At 36.5% G+C, this 14,225-nt stretch overlaps 1 protein-coding gene across 1 annotated transcript in view; it reads right to left on the bottom strand.

Moving 5' to 3' along the window:
- Positions 1-14,225, bottom strand: part of LOC142651721 (cadherin-10-like) — a 427,614-nt gene that overhangs the window by 56,498 nt on the left and 356,891 nt on the right. The window contains exons 7-8 of the mRNA XM_075826750.1: positions 2,115-2,368; positions 896-1,032 (exon numbers count right to left, since the gene is read on the bottom strand). Of these exons, the coding sequence (XP_075682865.1) occupies positions 896-1,032; positions 2,115-2,368 (391 nt within the window). The remainder of the gene's footprint in view (positions 1-895; positions 1,033-2,114; positions 2,369-14,225) is intronic.

The following is a 14,225-nucleotide window of genomic DNA, read 5'->3' as shown; positions in this document are numbered from 1 at the left end:
TGGGCACCTTACCTACTGGGCCCCTGTGCAGCTGCACAGGTTGCACAAATACCTTGTCCGCCCCTGCAGTTTTGTGCACAAGGCATGAGTACTAACTTATATATTCTAGAAAGGATTAAAAATAGTGTATATCATTATATAAGAATATATTAGCTAGGATGGTCAGGAATTTAACTTAATTTTCATAAAGTATAGAATAATTTTCCTTTTTTTTTTTTTTTTCCTGTAATCATCTTTAATACAAACAAACAGAATTGCACTAGATTGTGTTTTCATATTTCCAGAAAACTTTCAATTAAAAAATAATAAGCATATAGCAAAAATAGCTGTTTAGTGCAAATGCTCACTTGATGAATAAAAACACATCATTGCACTTACATTAGAAAACAAAAATCATCCTCTCTCATAGCCGCCTCTTCTTTTATTTTTAACTAATTCTCCATTTAAGAAATGATTTTGTGAAGGTGGTTGTATCATGAGATCAATCTTTCATAGTAACAAAGTACCAGTGATGCTTCTTCTCTGACATGCACCGCAATTATTACAGTGGAACCTTTAAATAATTTGCATTACGGTGAAGTCATATTAAAATAAAATAGACCATATAGGTCGTTGTCTCAAAGGTTACATGTACACCATTTAGAGATTGAGTAAAAATAAAAGCCTTTGAATGGAAAGTATACCACTGACAATCAGAGAGAATCAAAGTGTGACCTGAGGGAAATTCGGAGTTTCTGTACACACTCCGGCTGAATGTATAAATAAGTTGTTCCTTTGAAGCACATCATTTTTAAAAGATATTACGGTCACAGAATAGGATTTTGGCGATTAGAGCAATTGATGATAGCGCAATGAAGAATACACAGTAAACAAGTATGATTATGAAATAGCTTACTAATTTCCGTAGCTATGATGCTTAGATTATGCCACTGGGATATTTCACGGTCCAAAGGTTTTGCTGTATAAATTGATCCATTTCCTGAGTGTATATTAAAAATTCTGTCAAGGTCAGTGTGTCGATCCAGAGAGAACCTAGTAGGAAAACATGTTTAAAAAATATATTTTACTATTACTATAATTGCTATTTAAATATTCATAAATATGGCTAGCTGAATCCTAATTTTCATTTTTAAAAATTCTGCTACTTCTAGTATTCCATATATATATTCATATCTAAACAGAACCACATAACAGATTTGACTACAGCAGAATGTATCTATTAAAAATGGACTTTTGATATAAATTAGATTTATTTTCCTGTTGCAGTATTTAGTTGTTTTCGTTGCATGTAAATAGTTGGCTGTGCGAAACAGATCAGCATAAAAATCAAACGCTTTACCTAGTGGCAAACTATTGTATGTTCTAGCTTGGAGTTATTGCAGTAATAACATGTCAACACTTTTTATAATATTTTGCAACATCGCTTAACATTACATTTTAAGGTGCCTTCGCTACAGTATTACAAAGTTACAAGGTATGCTATCTTAATATATGATATCATTAAGTAAATTGCTCTTGCTTCAAGCATAAGTGATCCCAACATAGACCATGGAAGATATAGGCAGATGGCAGATCACACATGGCAGATTTGTTGCAGAAATTTCTTCAACAGAAATCAGAAATGTTAGAACATATTCTAAAAATGTCTGCGGTTCCCATCAATAACTCAGAGTCTATCTATAGAATAGAGGCTATGGGTGGTTGTAAAATGGTCTATAGTTTTTTTGATTAATTTCATGTAATGACAGAATGACAAGGAATTGTGCATAATACATAACTAATATGTTAGTTTAGTAACGTCCCCACCGGAGAGTCATCAGTATAAATACACAGGGTATTTATGGTGATTACTGAATTCCTTTATTCTTGAAATATGAGATAATATGATACTGCAATAGGGCTCTCATAATTATTGCACTGTATAAAGAGCACAACCTATCGAGAATCTTTTAAATCCATATTTCTTCATTATTTTCAAAACAATATTATTTATTAAATTGCTGAAGAGGTCTGCTCCAAAATCCTTCAGATGTACTGTAAGAAATAACATAGAAGTATCTGAGGAAAATGCCATTCCTTGTAACTTACTTGAAGGAAATGAAAATGAAAATTACCTTATAGGACTGGAAATAGTGTCTGGATCTCTGGCCATTACTGTCCCAATTATAGTCCCAAGTTCGATATCCTCATGTACTTTAAACATGTAGCTAGGTCGGCCAAATATAGGAGACTCATCTGCATCTTCTACTGAGATTTTTATAGTTGCAGTATCTTTGAAAGGACCAAGATAGTGAAAATGGGGATCTATGTGTGTGTTCTCAACTTCCACTTTTAAGGTATACAACCTCTTACTTTCATAATCCAATTTCTGTGTTTAAGAAAAAAAAAATATATATATATTATTAACTCATGTACATGTGTAGAAAAATGCACATAAACACAATTTTTTGTTGTACAGTCTTACTGTCTTATTCCATTCCTGACTGTTTCCACTTGGTAACCTTTAAAAGTAAACAGTTTAAGTCTTTACCATTCATTCCATTACAAAACTGTATTTATACACTGTATGTTCATGTGCTCATATAGCCTGTGTGGCTGCTCCTGTGCTATACAGAACAATAATGGCATGTTTGGCACCTTTGGAGAGGTAGTTCATGACAATTGTACCTAATTTATTAAAAGATACACACCTCTTAATAAATCTGAAGCTTTTGGAATTCTCTGTTTTTTTGTTTTGTTTTACGTCTACTAACAGCAGCCGCACAATTTCGCCACTTATTTGGCCTATTTTACCCTTTGCTTTTAATAAAGTGTACATTTACACCTTGACCACATACTCTATTCTTGGCAGTTTTCTTTACGTGAGAAGGCAAATATCACAAATTTGGTGCAATTTTAGCTACATCTTTTTTACCTGTGCAAATTCTGCCAAAGTCTTTTTTTTTGTTTTTTGCTATATATATTGCATAAAAGAATTTAAAACAATAATAACACCTTTTAAATTCTGTACTTCAATGAGCAACTGAATGTCACTTCAGCCCCCATAGGCCTTATTCACACGACAGGGTCCGACTGTCGGCCAATAAAATCGGCCATTTTGGGCCGTTTTTCCAGGCCGGTTTGCATCCATTTTGCATCTGTTCCGGGCCGATTTTGACCAGTTTTGCATCCGTTTTTTTCCCTGTTCATTTTAAAATCGGATGAATTTCATTTGTACATTTTTGCCACACACTTCCCTCTGTAGTTAGTGCCACACAGCCCCCTGTAGGTAGTGCCACACAGCCCCCTGTAGGTAGTGCCAGACAGCCCCCAGTAGGTAATGCCACACAGCCCCCTGTTATGCCACACAGCCCCCTCTAGGTTGTGCCACACAGCCCACTGTAGGTAGTGCCACACAGCCCCCTGTAGGTAGTGGCACACAGCCCCCTGTAGGTAGTGGCAAACAGCCCCCTGTAGGTAGTGGCACACAGCCCCCTGTAGGTAGTGGCACACAGCCCCCTGTAGGTAATAGCACACAGCCCCCTGTAGCTAATGCCACACCCCCCATAGGTAATGCCACACAGCCCCCTGCAGGTAGTTCTACACAGCAACCCCCGCCCCATAGATGGCACCCCCCTACCTGTCTGTAGATAGCGCCATCATTCCAGGAGAAGTCCCTGAATTCCATGTCCATATATGGACAGTGAAGTCAGGGACTTCTCCTGGAGCGGAGACACCGCCTACATCACCGCGGATTCCGCTTCAGAAGTCGCTGACGTCACTGTGTCCATATATGAACAGTGAAGCCAGGGACTTCTCCTGGAGCGGAATCCCCAGCCACATCACCGGGGATTCAGCTTCAGAAGTCCCTGACTTCACTGTATCCATATATGGACACAGTGATTTCAGGGACTTCTGATGGAGCAGAATCCCCAATCCCCGGCCACAGCGTTGCCGAAGCTGTGGCCGGGGATTGGGGATTCTGCTCCTACAGGGAGCAAAATCAATACCCTCCTCCTCCTCCTCACATGCACTTCGCACTTTGGGGAGGAGTAGGAGAGAGCGCAAGCGACGAGAGACAGTGCCGTCACTTGGAGCACATTCAAGTGATGGCCGTGTATTACCCGGCCCCATAGACTTCTATGGGAGCCGGGCAGCCAGGAGAACGGCCGAAAATAGGGCATGCCCCATTTTTTGATGGCCGGGTTTCCCAGGCCATCAAAATATTGGTAGTGTGAATAGCCCCATTAGGGATCTGTTGTTCCTACTGCAGCCATGTGATGGCCGTTTTTTGAACGTCCGTCACACGGCCGGGAAACCCTGTTGTGTGCATAAGGGCTTAAAGGTATATTCAAACATATAGTAGCGATTGAGATGTCGCTAATACTGCATCAAAAGTATGTATCCAAAAGCCAAATGCATTTTACAGTGATTCTGTGCATTTTTTTCTATGTGATTTTAACCATGCCTCAATTACAATGTCTGAATACACCAATAAGGCTATTGAACCCTCTGTGTTAACTTGACTTGATACTATGTTAAAACGTGGTTACTTTGAGGCAAGGGGTGGGAGGTGTTGAAGAGGAATGGGGTGGATAGTAGGGCTATATGTAGATGCATCATTAAGGTTATTTTATGTATATATGTAGTATTGGTTATAGAATTAAGTATTAATAGTGGTAGTAGTATAGAAATCTGTGGCACTAGATGGGGTCCCATTCTTACATTGACTATCTACTATTCCATGCACAACTGGTTCTAAAAAACCTAGACAGCTTTACTTGTAGTCTTGATATTATCAACCATTATACCATTTTTTGTCCTCTGTTTTTGACTTAATTCAGCAATATGTAAAATAAATGACAATAAATTCAAGATAATAAAGCAATAGAGATGTTTTCTTAAATTATCATGCATGATAACCAAAGCATACAATGGAAATAAGTGAGAATTTCCATAGCAAAGATAACCCGGTGCAGATTTTGTAAATGTGTCTCACAGTGCTAGATATGCTACATTTAGAAAATTGGTATACCAATTTTCCCTCCAGTTAAATGTGTATTGAAGCTTACTTTAGGGATAACAACAGTTCTGGAAACGAGAAAGTTAAAGATTATAAAAATGTTTTTATCATCTCACTAATGGAACATCCTGACAGTTCAAGCATTGCATTCTCTTAACAGGATGGGAAATCTCTATTCATTTACTTTCTATCACAATTATAGCACTACAGAGCGTCTGCTACTCCAATGGGTATTAGCCAGAAGGTATATGCTTGCCTTTCTACTACTAGGTCATTCGTGTGACCTATTCTTATTCCTCCTGTGAGTCATTCTTGATGCAGACTGTAGTCTGCTAATTAACTGCTCACTCAATCTCTAAAGACGAATCCCTATCTCAATTGACAAGTGCAATGCCACCAATTGATTCTAAAATAGCGTATTGATACATACTACAAGCCTATGATTCAGAATAGCTGACGTTTCTCTCTTTAGTTTGTATCAAAGACTATTATGTCAAGCATACATAAACCTCACATACTTCTGGAATCAAGACTTAATAATTGGGCTCTTTAGTTAAGAGACCTTGTCACATGTGTATAACTTCCTTTATTAATATGTATGTGCCTACATTATTTGGAAGCCTCTGCTAGAGAAAGAATACTTACATCTTTTTTAAATTACCCTTTAGACAGGTTCTGGTCTAAAGCCTGGCCGTGCCTAAAAAAAGTGCCCCTATGAAGGATGATCATTAAATGTATTGTCATAAAATGGTTCTCATTATAAACATATATTTTTTATCTATCTATCTATCTATCTATCTATCTATCTATCTATCTATCTATCTATCTATCTATCTATCTATCTATCTATCTATCTATCTATCTATCTATCTATCTATCTATCTATCATCTATCTATTCTGAAACATCTGCATAGTTTTTGTACATTCCACCCAGTGCTCAGAACGGCTACTTTCCAAAATCATAATAAGCTTATAAATTACTATGGACAAGGAGAAGCATGATAGAATACACTGTTACTATATCAATATTGAGAAGTGAAATACAATTACAGGAAAAGTCTAATAACATTCTGTTTGGCATGAAGTCGGTTCTCCTGTGAGCTGTCAGAACCCTAGCTGTACTTACTAAGAAAATACTATTATTAAACATGCCCTATTTAATGTACAGACTCCTGTTTTTAACCCCTCCAGAACACGGCCAGTTTTGAAAAGTATCTGATTTGTGCTAGCAAAAGCTGGAGACAACTTTTTGATGCCCAGTATTTATCAGTCACTTTTGGATTGCACTAATTATGATGATAATAATAATAATAACAAAAATTTGTATTAGCATTAATTATTATTATTCAATATACGTATTTAAATACTTGCTGACTTATCCTGTGTTTCATATTGAATACTCCTCTGTTTATACCTAAGTAGAAGTTTAATAGAGGCTTTAAATGCCTATTTTGTGCTTTTAGATTTCTGCAATCTATCCCTGTCTGATACTTCTTTATTGCTTTTGATCCCCTTCACATACCATGACTCTGCCCCTGTCACATCTAGCCCTGTCCTCAAATACCCAGTGACACAAGAGGACAGAAGATTGAATTACACAACAGCTGTAGCGTCATCAACTGCAATAATGTTGCTCTGAGCTATCAGGTGATTTCATTGGCGGCAGGCTGTTGTGCACATATAGGATATTACAAATCTGAACACATTCCAGACAGGCATGACTGGATTCAATAAGGAGCTCAGACCCTAGTGACTGGATAGAGAATGAGACAAAAAGAAAAGAGATAGATGGTGGTTTCTACTAGCTTATGACAATAAGCAGACAATAACGGTCTATCAGCAAGATTTAGAAAAAAAATGAAATATTCTAAAAATAGACTAACAATACAATGCATCATTAGGTAGCAATGCATCATTTTATGTATTAAAACATTTAATGAAAAAAAATAATATAACTACAATTTTTATGTATACACATGCTTGCACATATTAGTAGTAGTTTTAAAGGGACATGTCTCTAAAGTTGGGCATCTGATTGGCACCCTAGTAAAGTCTAACAATAACAAAGTTCTGAACAAGTTGATAAAATAAAGCACTACACATTTGATTATCAGATTCCCTTTGTACAGTAAGTAGACTACAATGAGCCAATACTGTACCTATGTGCGTCTCTGATTTTTTTTTTTTTAGATGAGAACACGGTGTCTCACAGAGGCTCCAAACAAAGTGCATACAGGGATCCTAATAGGGGGTGCAGAGGTTGTGGTTGCCTCTGGGCCTTGAAGCTGAGGGGGGCCCTCTGTCACTTGTCACACCAATACTAGAAATGATGTTGAAGAAACTGTTACACATTTTTGGTTTGGGCCAAAGAGCTTCAAGTTATGCCTGTGCCCTAAGCAGGAATTAAAGGGCATGCTCCATTATTCACCAAAATATTAGTATTCTATTATACAGGAATGCAGTACAGAAGATATGATGTCCCTTTATTTTGTCTCCTTGTGATCACAAAATCTGTTTTATTACACAGCAAAACTATATATATATATAAACATTTTGGCGTGCTGCCTCTTTCTCTTTATATTTGAATACCATTGGGGATTTACAAGTCAGATCCCTGGAGGCTTGCACCCGGATGCCCTGGAGGTTCTTGTTCTGCTGTGCTGACCATATACCTTTCTTTATATATATAATTTTTTATTTTATTTTTTTCCCAAGGGGAGCTGTCAGCAGTTTTGTGCATACTGTAGGACTACTGTGTCTAGTTTTGTTTGATACCAGTAAATCATATGTCTTTGAAGGAAAAGGAGCAGCTGTCTGGGAATATTGCTGCCTTCTTGGATTTCAGAGTTCCGTAGGAAGTATTATTTTTATTCATTTTGCTTTGCATGCCATTTTATGGCAGGCACAATATAAAGTTTAGGAAATTAACAAAATAAGAGTCTAAAGTATTATAAAACGAGAGAGAAAAGGTTATTGATTGCTATGAGAAATAGGAAACACAAACCAACAGGAACAAATCTCTTCATAGAGTAGTATGTCTGAATAAGATTGGCTGATAATATAGGACTTTTGCTTATCTGCTCACTTTTTGAAGGTGTGCTTAGAGGCACAACTACTATTAGGATATGTATAAAGAGTATTGCTGCAGTCATCCTAGACAGCTCTGTCTGATCCGTAGGATTCATTGAAGTGGTAGCACTCCAAAAGTAGAATTAGTGTTTCTTTATTGATTTCAATCTTTTCACAAGGTATATTAACTACAAAATAGGGATCTGGGTGGTGAAAGTCATCCAGATGTTTGCACCACCCAGATGTTTGCACCACCCAGATGTTTGAATTTAAATCCCTAAATGAGTAACATTAAGAGATTGAAATCAATAAACACTGATTTCACTGGAGTACTAGCAGTTTAATGTGGAGCACAGTCTAGAAATAGACAATTTTGTTTTTCATACTTTACCCATTGGTTATTCTTTCTCTGAGAATTTTTTAGGCGCATGTGAGACCAGGAGTCTTAATAATGACCTTGTATCTATGATTATTTATTTAAAATACATTTTACATAAAATTTGCATGGAGGCACTAGATAGAAATCTGCCATATACTTTATTTACAATTTTTGTCCTATTATTTAGAAAGAACCACTGTGAGAGGTTCTTATGGCAGCAATGCATGACCCCGCAATAACAATGGGTCATTTATAATACTGCTGTGGTCTTTTATGGCACAGGGGTCATTGTGCCCCCTAAGACACCATGACCCATGGCACCATGGTCCGGATATTAAGCAGCCTGGAGTTTCAGTGGTACAGTATGCTGGAATTATTTAGCTTTTTTCGAACTTGCTAATGTTAGTGTCTATAGTTTTGGTTTAACCTTTTTAGAGATCAAAACATGAAGTGTTAATACTTTGAAATAAAATAATAACTATGGAAGTTTACCTGCATATTTTGAATTAGTGTCAGAATAGAAACAAATTATAAATGATACAATTATGTCACAATTTCAGTAAGGGTTTCACATTCAGATCAATCTTCACACTACAAACTAATCTTAATAGGAAATTGGATCTTAACTGGAAATAAATGCCACTGTTGATGGAAGATCAGCAGTTTCTTGACATTTTCACATTTTTCTCGGTGATTTACCATTTTTAAGGAACCGTATATGAAATGATTATGTCTAGCATTAGTTAATCCATAAAATTAATACAACTCCTAGAGGGAATATAAATAAAGTTAAATAGCTACACATAAAATGAATATAATTTAGCAAACTAATCATATTTACATATATAAACCATCTTATGCAATATTCATACCAGGCACAAACTGTAAAAGAGTATTTTTTAATTACTAAATGAAACACAGAAAAAATAAATAAAAACAAAATGAATATATATATATATATATATATATATATATATATGCATTAAATGGAAAAAAATATGTAAACACCACTCCTAATTATTGAGTTCAGGCGTTAAAGTGACGCCCATTGCAAACAGGTAAATATAATCAAGCACACAGCCATGCAATCGGCAAAGACAATCATTGGTGATATTATGAGTCATACTGAAGAGCCCAAAGACTTTAAATGTCATAGGATGTCACTTTTGCTACAAGTCAACTGTAAGTGCTATTATTGTGAAGTAGAAGTGTCTAGGCGTAACAACAGCTTGGCCACAGCGGTAGACCAAGCAAACACAGAACAGGGCTGCAGAGTGTTGAAATGTGCGGCATATGAAAATGTACTATCCTCTGTTGCATCACTCATCATCGAAATGTATTTTTATGGTAGAGCAGCTGCACAATGGCAAGCGTCAGATGGAGTGGTGTTTAGTACGCTGCCAATGAACTCTGGAGCAGCAGAAATGTGCACTCTGGAGTGATAAATCCTGTTTTGCTATCTGGCGTTGTGATGGGTGAATCTAGGTTTGGTGGAAGGCAGGAGAACGCTACTGCACTTGCTGGAATGCATATAGCATCTATTGTAAAATGTGGTAGAGTATGAATAATGGTCTGTAGCTATATTTCATGGTTTGGGCTGGGTCCCTTATTTCCCGTAAAGGTAAAGTTGATTGTACAGCATACAGATACATTTTAAACAATTGTATGCTTCCAACTTAACAGTTTGGATAATTTCCCCATGGCAGAATAATGGTGCCTATACGCACAAAGCAAAGTCAATAAAGGCATGGTTTGATGAGTCTTGTTTGGAGGAACTTGAGTGACCTGCACAGACTCCTGACCTTGAACACCTTTGTGATGAATTGGAATGATGATTCTGAGCCAGACCTAATAGTCTAATATCAGTGCCTAACCATATTAATGCCCAAAGTTTTGGAATGGGATGTCCAACAAGCTCATTTAGGTGTAATAGTGTCAGTGTCTACATGTTTATGGCCATATATTGTAAGGATGTAGTCATCTTTATCTCGAATATGATAACTTGCTGCAGCGTGATATCACACAACAAAAGCCATTGAAAAGTCATTGAAAAAGTCAAGATAAGGGATCTAGCCACTCTTTATTTTATTAGTTAAAAGTCAAGATAAAGACGGCTACATTTGTATATACAGTATAATCTGTATTATTATCCACCATGTAGGTGACCACTTAATTTGAACAGATTAATTTGTCTTAAAAAATAGGACTAACTTTTACATTTCAGGACATCATAATTTGGGGTTACATTTATTTTAAATATGTAATTTCTATCATGTTAGTAATGTACATTCATTTGTTCTTTAGTAGTATTTAATTATTTCTAAATTACATTGTACCTTGGCAGTAGGTTTGAAATACAAGTGAAAGTAGTAATTGCCATATTTGAATTAATTAAATAAAATATAGCTATAAAGTAATATAAATATAGCTTTAATTGACTACAATGGGGATGATTTATCAACAAAAATACGCAAATTGTACAAAATGTATTAAAATGGTGCACAATGTTTGTTTAACTGGACACAACTTGCTAGGTATGTTAGACATACAGTATCTCCCTTCCTTCACCCCCCCCCCACCTCATGGCTGACATACAAATACAGCAATATATAGTTTTGGCTTCATGGAGCTCTTCCTACATAATGTTCTTACTTCATATTATTCTCCGATTTTTAGGTGTTCAAAAATGACTGAAGCTGTTTCCATTGGTTGACTTTAGAAATAACCTTATTGCATAATGTCCCATGTTTGTGCTTGTTCTGTAATATACAGTAGTAGCTTTATGTTTATCATATATACTCAATGGTTGTAATCTGGATTAGATGTTTTTGAATACAACTATACATTATGCTTGGTTTCTTTACGTATTCTTTAATTCACGATATGCCCTCATTCTTACTTTGATACCAGACTTCCTCTGCCTACGAACTATTATCTACTAATAGCCATCTGTAGCTGGATGCTACCCTTACACAATAGCACAGAAAGATAATTGGAAGTTCCTACGTCTAGATGATTGATAGCGTTTGGTCATTTATCTGAAAAAAATCTGCACTATCCAGAGTAACCAGAGAATTGAGAAAATAATCCTGTTCGAACTAAATGTTTTTTAGCTTATGAATCTCGAAATGTAATCAAAACCTGCAGATACAATGCTATAATAGTACTCTAAAAAGAACTGCCAGTTGCAGAAGTAGAGTTATTTCTTCTTGTCACATTGGAATTTAAAGGGAGTCATTTTATAGGGACACTGATTTATTATACCTTGCTCATACTATACAGTTCTCCTGGAAAACAATGGGCCCTATGAATACAAACAAATGAAAGCAAAAAAAATTAACATAATAACCATTTTCCAGTTTTTATTTTCTCAACACTAAGTAATAAGATAGACTAAGATATCTGACTGGTTATAAGATAGACTAAGATATCTGACTGGTTGTTATGAGCTTCATTTTTAACTTGGGTTAGTTTACATAAATGGTGCCCAATATGTTTAGAAACATAGACCTTTACAAAATATAACTTACATTATAAATTTATTTAAAAGGGGCGTGTTCTAAGATACTATCCAATTACTGCTGACACTGTCAGACTGTGTAGCAAATACACCCTATTGAAAAGGGGAATGGTAGCACACAGCTGTCAATTTAATTATTAATTTCCAGGAGGAATAACAGGGGAATGGTACAATGCAGAGTTCTAAGAATAGATGCTAATTGTTATTTTATGGGGGAATGCAAATATTTACTAAAATAGTCAGGAGACTTTTTAAGGTCTATGACCATTTGTTACATTCAGTGAGTATGTTTATATATATATATATATACTGTGTGTACATATATATATATATATATATATATATATATATATATATATATATGTATATATATATATATATATATTTATTTATTTATCTATTTTTTTAAATTATACATTTATTTTTATAACATGAAACCAAAATATTTTTTTTTGTATTTTGCTGGCTGCAGCTTCTAATGATTTTATACTCTTTACTAAATTGGCATGTGTTTGTGGGCTATATTTAATGGAATACATCAAAATATATGTACTTTTTCCATACTGGTTTACTAACTTATTATATTAGTATTCAATATGCATTCAAATGATAACAGAATATAATATGACAGAGATAATCTTTTTTTTTTTTTTACGGTCTAGAGTTGCTCACTGCTCAAAGAAACCAAGGTGATTAGGTAATTGGGGACAGAAGCTATTAGATGCCTTTTACGTTCAATATTCAACTAAGCTCACAGCAATCTTAGTCCCTATTTGTCCAATGCATTCAAATGGCTTACAACTGTATGAGAGAAATACATTTTCAATAAATCTACTTTACAAGAAGTAGATTTTTAAAGTCATGTGAAATATTAGGGTGGGATACCTTAGACCCACCAGGAAAAAATATTCCAATCTATCAAAGTCTAATAAATTATTTGTGTAATAAATTATAAACTCCAGCAGCTAGTCACCCTCTCCACTGTGAACTAGAGAAGTTGTGTCCTACACTGACCCTCATGGGTTTTGTTTTTGCTGTTTCTTTAATGTCCGATCTTGATCACATGTCCAATATCAATCATATTGTGCATTTTCTTCTAACAATGTCTGCAGTTTTTTTTGTCTGATACTTATGAGTAGAGATGAGCGAACCGAGACAACAGATCCCGGTTTCGGTCCGAACTTCCGGAAAAGTTCGGTTCGCAGCGAATCCGAACTTCACCTGGTTCGGCCGAACCCGTTTTGACCGAACCCGGCTACATTTTGGCGCCTGCCACATGTTACATCTAAAATGGAGGATTTCACAAGATCACCTGACATCAGGCTACCCCATAATGCCTTGCAAACGGCTCTACCAGCCAATCGGGAGGCAGCATAGGGGTCGGGCTCAAGCCTGCAATAAAAGTCTATGCACGGAGCTCAGCGGCCATTTTACAGACAGGAGCTGTAGGGATAGCATCTCTGTGCAGCAAGGGAAAGCTTTAGGAATCTAAAAGGCAGTAATCCAGCAATCGAAGGGGCTCATCCACTACTCATTACTCAGCCAGTGTGTGAATACGCTTTCATAAGGGGCTCATCCCCGTTGCATCCAACTTGCAATACAGGCAGCCTTTGTAGTAGTAGTAGTAGTAGTACAACGCCCAGCATTCCCTGAGTGCACCGCGGCGTGCCTGATAGAAATTCTCATTCATTGCCATTTGCCAAGCCAGTGTGTGAATACGCTTTTAGAAGGGGCTCATCCCCGGACGTTAACATAACAAACAAATAACAATCCAACTTGCAATACAGGGAGCCTTTCTAGTAGTAGTACTACAAGGCCCAGCATTCCCTGAGTGCACCGCGGCGTGGCTGATAGAAATTCTCATTCATTGCCATTTGCCAAGCCAGTGTCAGTGTGTGAATACGCTTTTAGAAGGGGCTCATCCCCGGCCGTTAACAGAACAAACAAATAACAATACAACTTGCAATACAGGCAGCCTTTGTAGTAGACGTAGTAGTACTACAAGGCCCAGCATTCCCTGAGTGCACTGCGGCGTGGCTGATAGAAATTCTCATTCATTGCCTTTTGCCAAGCCAGTGTCAGTGTGTGAATACGCTTTTAGAAGGGGCTCATCCCCGGCCGTTAACAGAACAAATAACAATACAACTTGCAATACAGGCAGCCTTTGTAGTAGTGGTAGTAGTACTCCAAGGCCCAGCATTCCCTGAGTGCACTGCGGCGTGGTTGATAGAAATTCTCATTCATTGCCATTTGC

This window comes from Rhinoderma darwinii, chromosome 5 (genome assembly GCF_050947455.1).
Source record: "Rhinoderma darwinii isolate aRhiDar2 chromosome 5, aRhiDar2.hap1, whole genome shotgun sequence".
In the NCBI taxonomy this organism is placed as follows: Eukaryota; Metazoa; Chordata; class Amphibia; order Anura; family Rhinodermatidae; genus Rhinoderma; species Rhinoderma darwinii.
The sequence above is the reverse complement of the archived record's forward strand: the minus strand, read 5'-3'. Positions and strand labels throughout refer to the sequence as shown.